The 13,442-nt window shown below is 39.1% G+C and overlaps 1 protein-coding gene across 1 annotated transcript; it reads right to left on the bottom strand.

The window, feature by feature from the left end:
• Positions 1 to 1,257: 1,257 nt before the first annotated feature.
• LOC136717052 (probable G-protein coupled receptor 132) lies at positions 1,258 to 9,250 on the bottom strand. The gene is made up of 2 exons (XM_066694523.1): positions 9,179 to 9,250; positions 1,258 to 5,001 (listed from the first exon to the last, which is right to left on the bottom strand). Exons 1-2 carry the CDS (start codon positions 9,216 to 9,218, stop codon positions 3,959 to 3,961), a joined length of 1,083 nt encoding a protein of 360 aa, XP_066550620.1. The 5' UTR covers positions 9,219 to 9,250; the 3' UTR covers positions 1,258 to 3,958.
• Positions 9,251 to 13,442: the final 4,192 nt, after the last annotated feature.

Below are 13,442 nucleotides of genomic sequence, written 5' to 3'. Positions count from 1 at the left end.
CCAGAGACCAAAAAGGGACCTGTCCTCTGATTGGCTCCTAGCCAAATTCAAAATGACTCCCACTTCTAAATTACTTTAGCATACGGCACCCAAGTCATGGTGGTGGCAAAATGCTATTGGTTGGAAGGAAACCTTATAAAAGGGAAAACAAAGAGAATTTGAGTTCTCTTAACTTTTTCATGCTGCAACGAGACACAAGACAGAGCTGGAGAGGAGAGACAGAGAGAGACACACCGCTTCCTGCCTGACCAGACTGGCCTATAAGCTGTACTGTGAGGAGAAAGAAGAAAATGGGTATTATCTGTTTCTTACTGTAATCCAGCAGAAGCTTAATATTACTTATTTTCAGTAATATAATTGAATGATATTAGTTTCCTATTTTTGTCAAAATAAATGATTATTGCACATCTGTGACTTGACCGCATCTTCCCTCTAAAAAGAATCTTAAAAGAGAAACCAATTGACCTATGAGTTTTCAGTTCAACTATTTATTTAGATTGACTGAAAAACCAAGCATTCAAAATTCTCTTACAACACCATTCTTTGTAAACCCTAGAAATGGTTGTGTGTGAAAATCCCAGTAACTGAGCAGATTGTGAAATACTCAGACCGGCCCGTCTGGCACCAACAACCATGCCACGCTCAAAATTGCTTAAATCACCTTTCTTTCCCATTCAGACATTCAGTTTGGAGTTCAGGAGATTGTCTTGACCAGGACCACACCCCTAAATGCATTGAAGCAACTGCCATGTGATTGGTTGGTTAGATAATTGCATTCATGAGAAATTGAACAGGTGTTCCTAATAATCCTTTAGGTGAGTGTATATACAGTGGGGGAAAAAAGTATTTAGAGAGAGAGAGAGAGGTTGCATGTTTTGTTAAACACAAGAGAGGAAGTGAGGAATACCAGTAAAGTGGCCAAATATATGTCTACCTGCCACAGCCTGAGGTTCAGTGTGTGGACAACCTGCAGCCACACGGCCCTGCTGCTGGGGGAGGGAGAAGGCAGCTGTACAGCCCATAGGGACAATATACACAGTGCATCATAGACGAAAAAAGCCCAAACACACATCTAAAGCATTTTTAAAGAGTTCCTCTTCTATCTTGATTTACTGTGTGTGGTTTTAAAAGGAGCAGGCAGTTTGCTCAGTATGAACAGAATGCATCCCAACGATGATACTCTCAAAGCACTCCAGGATCTGCCAGGTCTCTGAGGAGTGCATTGCCACAGCACTAACAAACAGGATGTACAGCTAATGAGAAGAAAATTGAAACTTTTATTCGTAATACCTTCATTAAAATTGGAATCGGTTTGGTCTTGCTGCCACAGCTAATCCCCATGATTAACAGAACACAACAATTACAAGGATTGAAATAGCATAAGATTAAAGGTTTGAAAATTGAGAACTGTTATTCTTATGTTGTGGTATTAGACAACATGCTGTTATGAGGTGAAAAACTAAATTAAAATATAAATAAAATTTCAACATTAAAGCACAGCTACACATACTTTACAGAAGCAGTCCAACCAAAACACAGATACCACATGGCTTTAACACACCATTAGTGTTTTTATCAACACAATGTATACAATTTGATCATTCTAATACTATAATACCGCAAAACGTATCTCTGTATACTTCAAATTCTGTTAACTTTCCTTAATATTTGGTAGACGTTTTACCCACACACAAACCATTCAACACTAATGTGCTGTCAAATTGTGCTTTCATTTTATATATATGGTGATCCACTGCTGGATGAAGGCCTTCCCAATATGTTTCCACTTGCTTTGATCTACATCTTTTCTTTTCCAGGTCAGGCCTCCCCATCTTTCACATGGTTGTCTTCTGTGTCTTTTGTCATCTCCTATATATGTTAGAAATGGACACATTTAATATGGTCTGGACACACTGCAAGAACAGATCAACGATGGACAAAGGAAGCCATTGAATGGATACCAAGAAATGTTAAAAGATCTAGAAGACCAATAAAAGATGGAAAGATGATATCCATTCAATAGCTTCTTTCATCTTTGATCTGTTCTTCTTGCAATGTGTCCGGCCCATATATAATGTGTATATAAGAGATGAAAAAAGACCTTGAAGATGACCACATCAAAGATGGGAGCTGTAGATGAAAGCAAGTGGAAACATATGAGAGAGGCCTTCATCCAGCAGTCAATATAGGGTCATGATGATGATGATATATATACATATACAGACATATGTTAACAAATAGAAATGATACATACAAAAATGCATAATACAAAAGTGAATCTAATTCTGCATTGGTATAAGAGTGGGTCACAGACAGGATATCTTGATATCGTTCTTTGCACAGTGTTTATGTGGATTATGTCCTCTTGCTCAAACACCAAAACCTCCTTTCAGCCAAAAACAAAACATTTGTATGATCAAAATCATTCTTGATTGCTGAATTGCATTTGCTGGAATCAAATGCCACCTGAATCTGCTAATCAAGTTATAGCATGACAAAGATACCTCTATTTCTTCTAAGTAAGAGCTCAATGCCTGCTAAGTCCATGTTAAATGGTTCAAGCCAGTGATCTCCAGCCCTGCTCCTGGAGAGTCCCACATTTGCATGCAGCACCACATTTTGTTATTATTTCATACTAAGAAATTGGTTCAATCACTAGATTTGAGCGGAAACCAGACACTTGCTTAGGCCTCCTGGTTCAACGTTAGATTTAATTAGTATGGGTTGAAATGCATACTGAGTGCATGAGGCAAAGCTTTCGTCTATAAGCAAAAAGGGACGTTAAGAAGCCTGTATTTAGAAACCTGGTAAGCAAACCTGCCTGAAAGCTAAAATCATAGATAGAAGAGCTAGCAAGCCAAATACTTACTATTCATTTTCAACCCAGGACTCTGGTTTGAGAGAGCCCTTGTTTCTGAACTCTGAGCTATGTTGTGAGGCTGTTGGTAACCCACAAAGCACACCCAACACACATGCATCCTCATACACAGGAAGACAAAACCTTCATCGTGATACATTCAAATATACAAATAAACCAGAAACTTATAACAAAACCAGAATATAATTAAAAAAAAAACACTCTCAGCGTTTAATAAATAAATATACACACCCACACCCACATATATATATATATATATATATATATATATATATATATATATGCACATACACAGAATATATATATATACACAAATGTTTAATACAAAACAGTATAATAGATAAGTACAGTTTCCTTTGCTTTTAATTTGTTACAGGCCCCTTTGCCCCTGTTTTGCATGGTGGCATTTGAGACATCAGGATGCTGCCAGCATTGACGGCATACTACAATGCGTGCCTGTACAGCTACCAGCCTGATAGCACATTTCGTCACAAAGGGCTCTTGACTTCATAAGGAATACCTGGTGAAACAGTCCTGCCTAGGAATCTAATAGAACAGCTCAGGGATCAACGTGACCCATCAGTCAGATAGAGATGACAGAGACCAATGCTCTCAATGAACTAGACATTGCACTGGGAGGAATGGCACAGAATTGGCATCTGGAGGACGGCAGTAGTCGTTTAGGCCCAACTTATTGCAGACACCGTCAAAAGCTTAATACTACTATTAAGTATTACTTAATACTTTTGGTAAATATGCATACATATACACATACACATGCACACATGTATTTTAATTCACTAATTTAGAGAGGAGCACTAGTCTGTACAAATCAACACCAGATTTTCTTCCTTTGTCCCTTTTTCTATCCATGAACAGTTCAGAAAAACTACTCCAGAGAAGATACAAAATACTTTCAGAACGGAAAAAATGCTGTATAAGAGTCTCCAAAGACGAGGCCTGTAGAGAGGAAACCACTAAGGTCTTGCAGCATTCACACTTAGTGGAACATGGTTTGTCAACAGCAGATATCGTCTTGCAGAAAAGACAAGACATATTATATCCTGATGCAGCGCAAGCTCAGGTGTTGTTGTTGTCCCGCATGGGGGTGGAGTCGGACGAGTTTTTGGAGTTCTGCAATTTTGGCAGGCTGCTGTCCGTGCCCTTGTGCTGCAAAGAGGTCCGGCTCCGAAAGCTGATCAGGCTGCGGCGGATCTCCTTGCGAATGTTGTCGCTGGCCAGCACGTAGAGAATAGGGTTCATGGCGCTGTTGAAGGTGGACAGTCCCAGGGAGATGGTGTAGGGGGTGTACACGTAGTCCTCAAAGACACAGTTTTTCAGGTTGAAGTGAAACATGATTGCCCGGAGCAAGAGGATCATGTGGTAAGGGGCGAAACACACCAAGAACAAGAGTATGACAGCGATGGCCAAGTACTTCACTTTCACCTTCTGCTCCCTGCGCAGCCCCGTGCTGGCCTGAATGTTGACGAAGATGGAGCGGTTGGTGACCACTAAGATTACAAAGGGAATGAAGAAGCCGATGAAGAAGCGGGCGTAGTTGAAGCCTGTCACCATGGCTGTGTTCTGCCCGGGCTCGAAACACAGTTTCTGCATCCCTTCCGTATTGCCCTCTTTCATTATGAAAACGGGGACATGGCCCACTGCCACCAGCACACACAGGGCGCAGGTGATGATGCCCGCCAGCTTCTGTTTCCTCAAGCCCCGGGACTCCACGGCGTACACCACAGCAACATAGCGGTCGATGGAGACACAGCAGAGGAGGAAGATGCTGATGTACATGTTGTTGAAGAACACGTAGCCAGTCAGCTTGCAGGCCATGGAGCCCCACAGCCACTCGTGGCCCATGTTGATGTAGATGGTCCACAGTGGCAGGGTACAGAGATACATGAGGTCGCACAGGGACAGGCTCAGCAGGTAGATCCCCAGCACATTCTTCCTTAGCACTTGCAGGAAGGTCATGTAAACTGTGGCCAAGTTGGCCGGGAGGCCGATGATGATCACGATGCTGTAGAGGACAACAAGGGGGATGCGGTCCTCAGAGTAAGGGGGGGTACAGGTGCTGTTGTCCATGACTACCTTCCTACTTTCATCATGGGTGGTTCCTGTTAAGAGGGCAAAGAGTGCATATTGTTAATTACTATTGTTGTTACAGGAAGGTGATATGTGACACTGAGAGTATGTAATGCCTTGTTGTACATTTCTGCTGGCATTGAGGGTCTATTGTTACTAAATGTAATGAACTATGGTTTGAATAAGAGGAAACTTTTCTGTTAGTGAAAGGTACATTATATAGCTTCCTGTTGTGCTCTTCCTCTGTAGCTCTGAAGATTGGTTGGTGAATACATGAGAGTGGAAAGAGTTGAAACCCTACACTAAAGCACAAATACATATATATATATATATATATATATACACAATTATAGTCCAAAGTAGTCAAAGTAGTCAAGTCTGAAATCTTTATATATTTTGTTGGGCTGGATCAGTGGTTAACAAACTCTGAAAAAATATAAGGAACAAATGTAAAGATTTCAGGTGAATTGTGAGTATATATATATATATATATATATATATAATTTGAGGACTACTTATATCATCTCAGCCGATTTAAAGATTTCATTGGCAGCGACCTGTGTTCTAATTTTGTCATCATGACGCTGAGTGTCTGTCACACGGTCATTCGGCCTTTGTTTCTAGTGGTAAGTGAGAAACCGACAACCCTTGGCGGAAAAGGCATTTTAGCTTTGCTCTCTCAAAGCTTTCATTGCCCCGACTGCTTTAAAAGCAGCCCACCCCCTTCAGTTTCATGTGGCAGTTCCTGAATTATTGAGTAGCCGTTTAAGGAGCAGAAAGGGGAAAAAGGCAATGGCATTGCTTTACACTAAAATAGGTCACCCCTCGGCTAGAAAGGGTGGCAGACAAGTCTTCTGAAGTGAATCTTTAATTTGAAATATATCACTTGTAGCTAAAACATTTTGTGCTCCAGCGACCAAATTCATCTTCAAAAGGTCTGTGTCTGCAAGTTTAACTTAAATGTTACGGTATCAGCAAAACTAAAGTGATCAGATATCACACATTGTTTTTGATCACCCTCGCTTTGATCTCAATTGTGCTTCCTCCTGCAAAAGAAGTGTATATAAGGCTACTTAAAAATACACTACAAAGAATACAAAAATAACAACACACAATGTTAAGATCAGGCTATTGGTGAACAACACGATGCCCAGGTCATCAAGCTGGGAGTGGAACAAGACTGGAGTCAAGTCCGGAGCCCCGTGCAACACTTTTGAGACTATAGCTGAATGGGGAAGCGAGGACACTACAGAGATCCATTTTCCTCACAGCTTTGGAAACTGCCAAGTCAAGGGAATGGCTATAGTATTCCCAATACCACACAATCAGTCATCCCGATACTTTTAGCCATAGAAGCTGTGTTGATCAATAGGGAAAGGTTCCACAAAATGGCAGATCTATTGTACAATACAATAGTAAAAAGATCCATGTAAAATGTAAAAATATAAACTGGGCTCAAAACGTATATTGACCAGTGATCAAGAGACCTCCCTTGTATGGCATTCTCCAAACATCAGAAGAGCACTTCACCACAAACATTCTCATTAAGAGTGTGAGAAATAAACAGAAATACAGCTATGTGCCAAAGCAAAAGTCAGAGAGAGATTTTTTTATTTTTTTTAAGTATATGGCAATACTTTCTATAGGGAACTACCATGCATTTATAAGATTCTACTAAACACCTATGCAGAGAAATGATACTCCTACTATTAGGGGAAAAACAGATTCATGTGACTAATCATTTTACTGTACAGTGTAATACCGATCCCTTCTTGCCTACTTGTATTTCTTATTAGCTATGTTATTTCCAGTTTTAGTTTCCTGAATGAAATAACATTTTCACATAACAGTCATAACATAACATATATCTTAAGCTATTTTCTCATGTTTTCTGTGTTAATAATGTGAAACGTTCAAACTTTTGCACACCTGGTCTTCCAATATCATATATACAAATACAATGACATATCCAATGACAGGGGTGGCTGGAAATCCCCATTACTGTGTGACCTCAACAAAAATAACTTCTATTTCCTTACAAAGACAAACTAAAAACAAAAGTCATTGGAATTCTATGAAAAAATCCCATGACATCAATCTTAGAGACTGAAAAAGAAAAGTGTTGTTTCACTTCATGATTATTCAAAGACAATGAAATAAAATAAAGGATCAGAAAAAGATTGTGATTTGTGAATCATTGTGAACCTAAACTGAATAAACATATATACATATATATATTATTATTATTTTAATTTTGTTTTTCAAAACTAAAGCAAACAAGAGTTTTGCCTATTCAGATTGGTTTCCTACAATGACACACGTCCAAGATTTCTTGTTTCTGATCTAATCAAAGGTTTATTGTTATTATATAAGGAGCTGCTCGTCAGTTCAGGTTGTATTCTGTAGAACAATCTTATGCAATCCACAGTAGGCTACTGAAAACCAATCTAGCATGCAATGATCGTGAAGCAAATTTGCAAAAAAACACTAACCAAGCACCGCAGAGAAGCATGCAGAAATGTGCCGTGAGGAAGATAAAACCAGACAGTGTGTATTTAGCATGGCAGGAATGTTCTACCACACTGATGTACTGTCATATTACACTTGATATATATATATATATATATATATATATATATATATATATATATATATATATATATGGAAGAAATACAATAGCTGCTCGTTGAGACATGACTTTTGATCAAAACTGAGGGCGTTCCTTCAAAAGGCTTTGTGTTGAGGTGGCTGAGTCTGCAGGGGGGCATCTTCAAGACAACGATGAATGCGGTCGATGATGAAACGGGAACTGCTGCAAGTGACATGACCGTCAGTGAGTGACCTCCTTACTGAAACCCTTTCTCGGCTTGTCGTGTCTCATTATGGTCATTGCTCTGGTTTGCTGGAGTGCACTGTAAGGATATTACACATCCATTACCCATTTTAACAATATTTGCCCCCTTTGAACACCTTAAGCGATATTGCTCTCTCTCTCTCTCTCTCTCTCGCTCTCTCTCTGTCCCCAGATGATTCTTTTGCAGAGCAATGGACCGTGTGTCTCTTATGGTGATCGATCCCTTAGCCTGTGTCATGGTGTATCATTCAACTGAAAAATGCACACCTTTCTAGTGCAGTTAGCTACACATGACCACATTCGCACGTCTGAAATGGAAATAGGGACTTAAACATGGAATTCATTGTTATGTGAAGAGAACAGCAATTTCTCAATTATTTCACTAAGTTTCCCTATACATCTTAGAGATCTACTGGTTGTGTGTGTGTGTGTGTGTGTGTCATTTGTTCACCATTCTGTAAAAGTATGACGCAGACACCCACATGAACACAGTTGCACAAATCCCCTTTTATCAAATGATGAAGTCCAATTGCTCTCTACTTACAAAAAAGAAGAAGAGAGTAATAAACTGTTCCAGTAATCACACAGTCAATATGTTTAAGAGCTCTTTGTTTTAGTGCCATGCACTAACTGTTGACATGCCATAAGGGTACCTGATAGCCTAATTGGTCTGGTGTGTAGACGGCTTAATAATTAATAACTGTCTGGAATTCGTAATAATCACCATTTCCAGGCATATCTGAATTAGTATTGTACACTCTATTGAATTGTCTTTTACAATTGATGGATGACAGATAAACTATCTATATATGTGTGTGTGTGTGTGTGTATATATGTATATATATATATATATATATATATATATATATATATATATATATATATAGAGAGAGAGAGAGAGAGAGAGAGAGAGAGAGAGAGAGAGAAATCAAATACAACAATTAACGTCTATCAGTAGACAAAATCAGATCTTAGGAAAACATTTAAAATATATATTCGCATCAGAAAATATACCCTATCCGTCTCAAGTAGTAAAGACAGCATTTTAGTAATAAAGTCGAACTACATTACCTGACCAATAGCACCCAATTTAAAACCAGAACAAATCAAATATACCCATCGATGACGTTATATTATAATATAAAAATAATGTATATGATTAATAAAGTCACTGAATACTTCCCTACAATGAAAGTGCTGCTTCTCCGCAAATCGTTCCGAGCGGCTCCATGTGTAGCAGGATTTTTTACACAGCAAACTGCGGCTCGCTTTTCTGCGTGAACCTTCACAAGATCACAACACAAATATTGTAAAAAATCATGTAAATCAAATACATAGTAGCTTTTCCCACTCACCGCTGTGAAATGAACAAAGTGACATGTTCTCTGCGAGCATGGAGGATCCGCACTCATTGTTCACAATCTGGGCTCCACTGTGCTGTACAGTATACTAGCAGGCATACCCTGTCCGCCAGCCAATCAGAGAGCTCAGCTCGTAAGCATAACTTTATTCGAGGTCTATTTTAATTAGCCTGGATCTATTTTTTACACAAAAAGCAAATATCACTTCCCATGCCAACGCAAAGCATATTATATCGTTCATTTAATCGAATAATAACAGCAAAAAGCTCACAATGTTATTTTATTAAGAAGGAGAAGGGAAACTCGTGATGGATATTAAAGGTAAAATAATTATATATACTTACTATTTATTCAAACGCTCTGCCTGGGCTTTATATAGAAATTGAAATAGTGTTATTTTATATAAAAATATATATAACACCAATAAAAAAGGGAAGATGAAATCATAAGCTTTTCATACTTGTTGTTTTCTTGTTTGTTTGGCTTTATTTATTTATTGACCTTGTTCAGTGGTTGATTCCTAGTAAGCCCAGTAAGCCCAGCTTCATTTTTTTCTGTCCAGTCTGGATTGTTTTCTCACGACACTCTTTATGAATTCAAAGCATCTGATACTACAATTTAAATAGTCTACAAATAACTACAAGAAAATGAGGATACAAATATGTAAAGTTATGTGTGGGTGCAGGTTAACATATTATTATTTTAATATTATACATTTTTGGGCAGATGCCCTTATGCCCTTAAAAAAGTGCAGTAATACAATTTGATACAAAATTAAATTTAAGCATTTATGGAATTGGAGCAAAGGACTATTTATTAATTACAGACAAGCAGAAGAATAGTGAATATGAAATACAAAGCATACATCCTAGTCCATAGGGGTAGCAAGTGAGGTGAGGAAGGGTCGGATTCGGCGCATGTTGCTGAGGAAGAATCGCCAGGTGTGTGTCAGCTGAGAGTAGGACAGAGCATCAAGGGTGACTCTTAGTTTCTTAGTGGAAATGGAGGGGGAGGGTATGGTAGATTCCAATGGAACTGAGATGGAGAGATCAGTAGAAGACAAGGAGGAGGAGTGAAATAAGGAGTTCCGATTTAGAGAGGTTGAACTTGAGGTGATGCTAGTGTATCCAGGAGGAAATAACAGGCAGACAGGAAGATATGCGAGAGGGGATGAGGGGGTCAGAAGACAGGAAGATGTGGGCATCATCTGCGAAGAAATGGTAGGAGAATCCACAGAAAGTGAGGAAGATCACTTGTCACTTGGTAGGTCCAGTCGTTGAGATAGGAGAACCAGGTGAGAGCAGTTCCAGAGATTCCATGGCCAGCGAGGGAGGAGAGGAGGGTGGAGCGAACGACAGTGTTGAAGGTTGCCGAGAGATCAAGGAGTGAATGATGGGCTAGAAATGCAGAGAGCTGATGGAGATCAGCCCACTCGAGGGTGTTCGAGGGGAAGGGGAGAAAGGGAGACAGGGCGGTAATTCTGAACAGTACTGTCGAGGGTGGGGTATTTTGAGGAGTGGAATCACAGAAGATGGTTTGTAAGCAGAGGGGAGCCAGCCGGAGAGGAAGGAGGAGTTGGGGAGGCAGGAGGAGTAGATCAGGAGCAGTGGTCTGGAGGAGGTGAGTGGGGAGAGGGTCAAAGGCGGCTTGATGCAGAGAGGAGAGACATGGTCAATTTGTAGGAGATGTTGGGGAGATAATTGCAGTTAATTGGGTGATTTAATTTGCATTTCAGTTGGATTCATTGGCACATAGCTGCTCATATTTACATATGGAAATGAAAGAGTACACAATGCAAGAGATATGAAGACCACCGCTTTATTGACCGTTAACTTGGGGGTGGGAAGATGCCTTTTCTTCCTGATTATGTTACATTAGTGGATGATAATTAAGAAAAGAAATGGAGAGGCAAGAGGTGTACGTTAGGGTATGACACTGATTTGATTTTGGACACATTTGTGACAGCAACAGCAGGTTTCCTCCCGGCACCTGTAACTCTGTAACCGCCTGTTTTCAAAATTTAACCTCAACCACCCATATGCTTTCTGTCACGTATGCTTGCACAACCTACCGTTATATGGGGACGTGCAGTTTCCTAGAAACATTACTAACCCACAGTACACACAAGATCCCAGACAACTAGTTATTGTAATGCAGCTACCAATAGTAACTTTTTAAAAACATTTTAGATACCTCACTGCCTGCAACACTCCCAGGGTCACACCCAGCTAACACACAATGTTCTCACAATGTTGTAGCAAGGTAATATTGTAAGCTGGGCAGAGAGTTGCTGTAGTATATGAAGACTGCACAATAGAGCTGGGGTTTCCAGCCCTTGTTGATTAAAATATTAGGAACTTCTGTTTTTCATGCCAACCAACCCATGCTTAAATTAATATTCATATAGTGATTGAAGAACCCTGAAAAAGAAGATGGATTTGCAGGAACAGAGTAGGAGATCACTTTTAATATTGATTGATGGCAACTATAATAGCTTTGCTTCAGGTTTTTTCACTAATGTTGTTAATTACCATCACTTTATACTTACATCTTATGCTGCATTTTTGTTTCCCTCCAATTGATCAATTATAGAATAAAACCCACGTGTTTTTGGTAAGTTCCTGGAAATCAGATTTCATGAAGAATGATCATTATTTAAATTACTTAATCAGCTGTGAAGCATAAAACCACTTTTTTATTTTTTTTGGTCAGCCATTAATTTAAAAAGTGAGTATATGACATTTTATGAGGTACGTTTTCAGAGAACAGTCTACAACGTTGCCAAAAAAAAGCAGTGTTTAATAAAGTGCATGCTTTTTTTTTTCTCTGAAGGATAAAGTGGGTTGAACATTATAGGAAACTACAGAACCTTCTTTTTTTTGAAGATGCAATTTTATTCCTATGCAAAACTTATTGCTTCTATGTGGTTGAATATTTCAGTGTGAAGTCAGAGCAAGTAAAGAGGAAATACGATGTTCAGGTCAAAAACAATATTGATACATTTGATATTTATTGTGCCGTAATCAAAATATTACAATATCAGCTTGCCAGTTTTGCACCTGTTCTGTAAAGTACACCTCAACATCTGTTCTGTAATTTCCCCAGTAGCGCAGAACATTTTTTAATTACTTAAACACCTAAACTATAAAATGTATGTCCTATTTCCCATCTGCCATTGTCACAGTTTGTCTTGTTGTAGATAATGCCATTTCTTACTATTTTTTCCTTTCACAGGAAAATCATGCCTCACAATGCCCTGGTGTCTTTTGTTCCACACAATGTACAATTGAGAAAAATCTAAATACACCAATACACTGAAGTTTTTTTTGTCTCTGAGAAGAAAATGTCACTGATTACTACTGAAGGTGCGAGGTATTGTGTATGACTGATTTTTGACAAACAACCACAACATAAAACAAGATCAACAGTAAGAAGAAATGCAATGTCTGGAACAAAGAAAAAACAAATGGATAGAGGTAGTGGTAGGATTTGACATAGTTGTGCTGTGCTTACAATGACCCAAAAACAGGAGATGACCTTAAGAGGCCTAAAAAAAAGATTTAATCCTGAACAGTCATGATGTACTTCTGCCATGGTAAGAGAACGTGGAACAATAGTTAATTATAAAAGCAGCTGGAAGCCACCATCCTGTCGTGCAGTCTAAAAAGGGAAAAGTCGCAGGCCTCCTGCTTCCGTATCTTGGCCATCCTCCTCACAGTCATGTCGCTTATCTTTCGGCTGAATCTTGTGAACAGTCTTCCTCCGGTTTTCTAAAGTGTCAGTCTGTGGTTACCTGTAAGATAACCCTCATCTGTACCTTTCTGAACAAATCATTTCAAAAGAAAGGTAAGCGGTTGGCCTATTTCCATGTTTTGGCGTTTTGTTTTTTAAATAATCATCCCCTTTGATGTGAACACGTTAAAGAAATTAAATAATTAAAAATCTTCCTTATGGGCGTGGTTTCCTGCAGTCGAGTAACTACATTTCAAGAGGTGCGGTTGAGGCAGGAAAACTATAAATTAACCATGAATAGAAACCCACCCTGCTCTCCTGTGCACATCTTTCACTGTGGTAACACAGAGTCTAGCGTCTTAATTTTGGATAGCATTGTGAGAAATACAAACATTTGAATCTGCAAAAGAAATGAGTTGATATTTTTGGTTAGTGTGTGCACAATACCAGCCAACACATAAAGGCTGGAGAAATGACATGGCAATTTACTCTGGTGCCACATTTTTGGAGAAACCACCACACTTCA

This window comes from Amia ocellicauda, chromosome 21, assembly GCF_036373705.1.
Source record: "Amia ocellicauda isolate fAmiCal2 chromosome 21, fAmiCal2.hap1, whole genome shotgun sequence".
NCBI classification, from domain to species: domain Eukaryota; kingdom Metazoa; phylum Chordata; class Actinopteri; order Amiiformes; family Amiidae; genus Amia; species Amia ocellicauda.
This window is presented reverse-complemented; position numbering and strand designations above follow the sequence as displayed.

Bases quoted from the DNA above. Each gene is read 5' to 3' on its own strand.
- LOC136717052 (XM_066694523.1), bottom strand. From the start codon at position 9,218: ATGCTCGCAGAGAACATGTCACTTTGTTCATTTCACAGCG. The intron at 5,002-9,178 runs GTGAGTGGGAAA...CCCTCTTAACAG, and splicing joins ACTTTGTTCATTTCACAGCG to GAACCACCCATGATGAAAGT.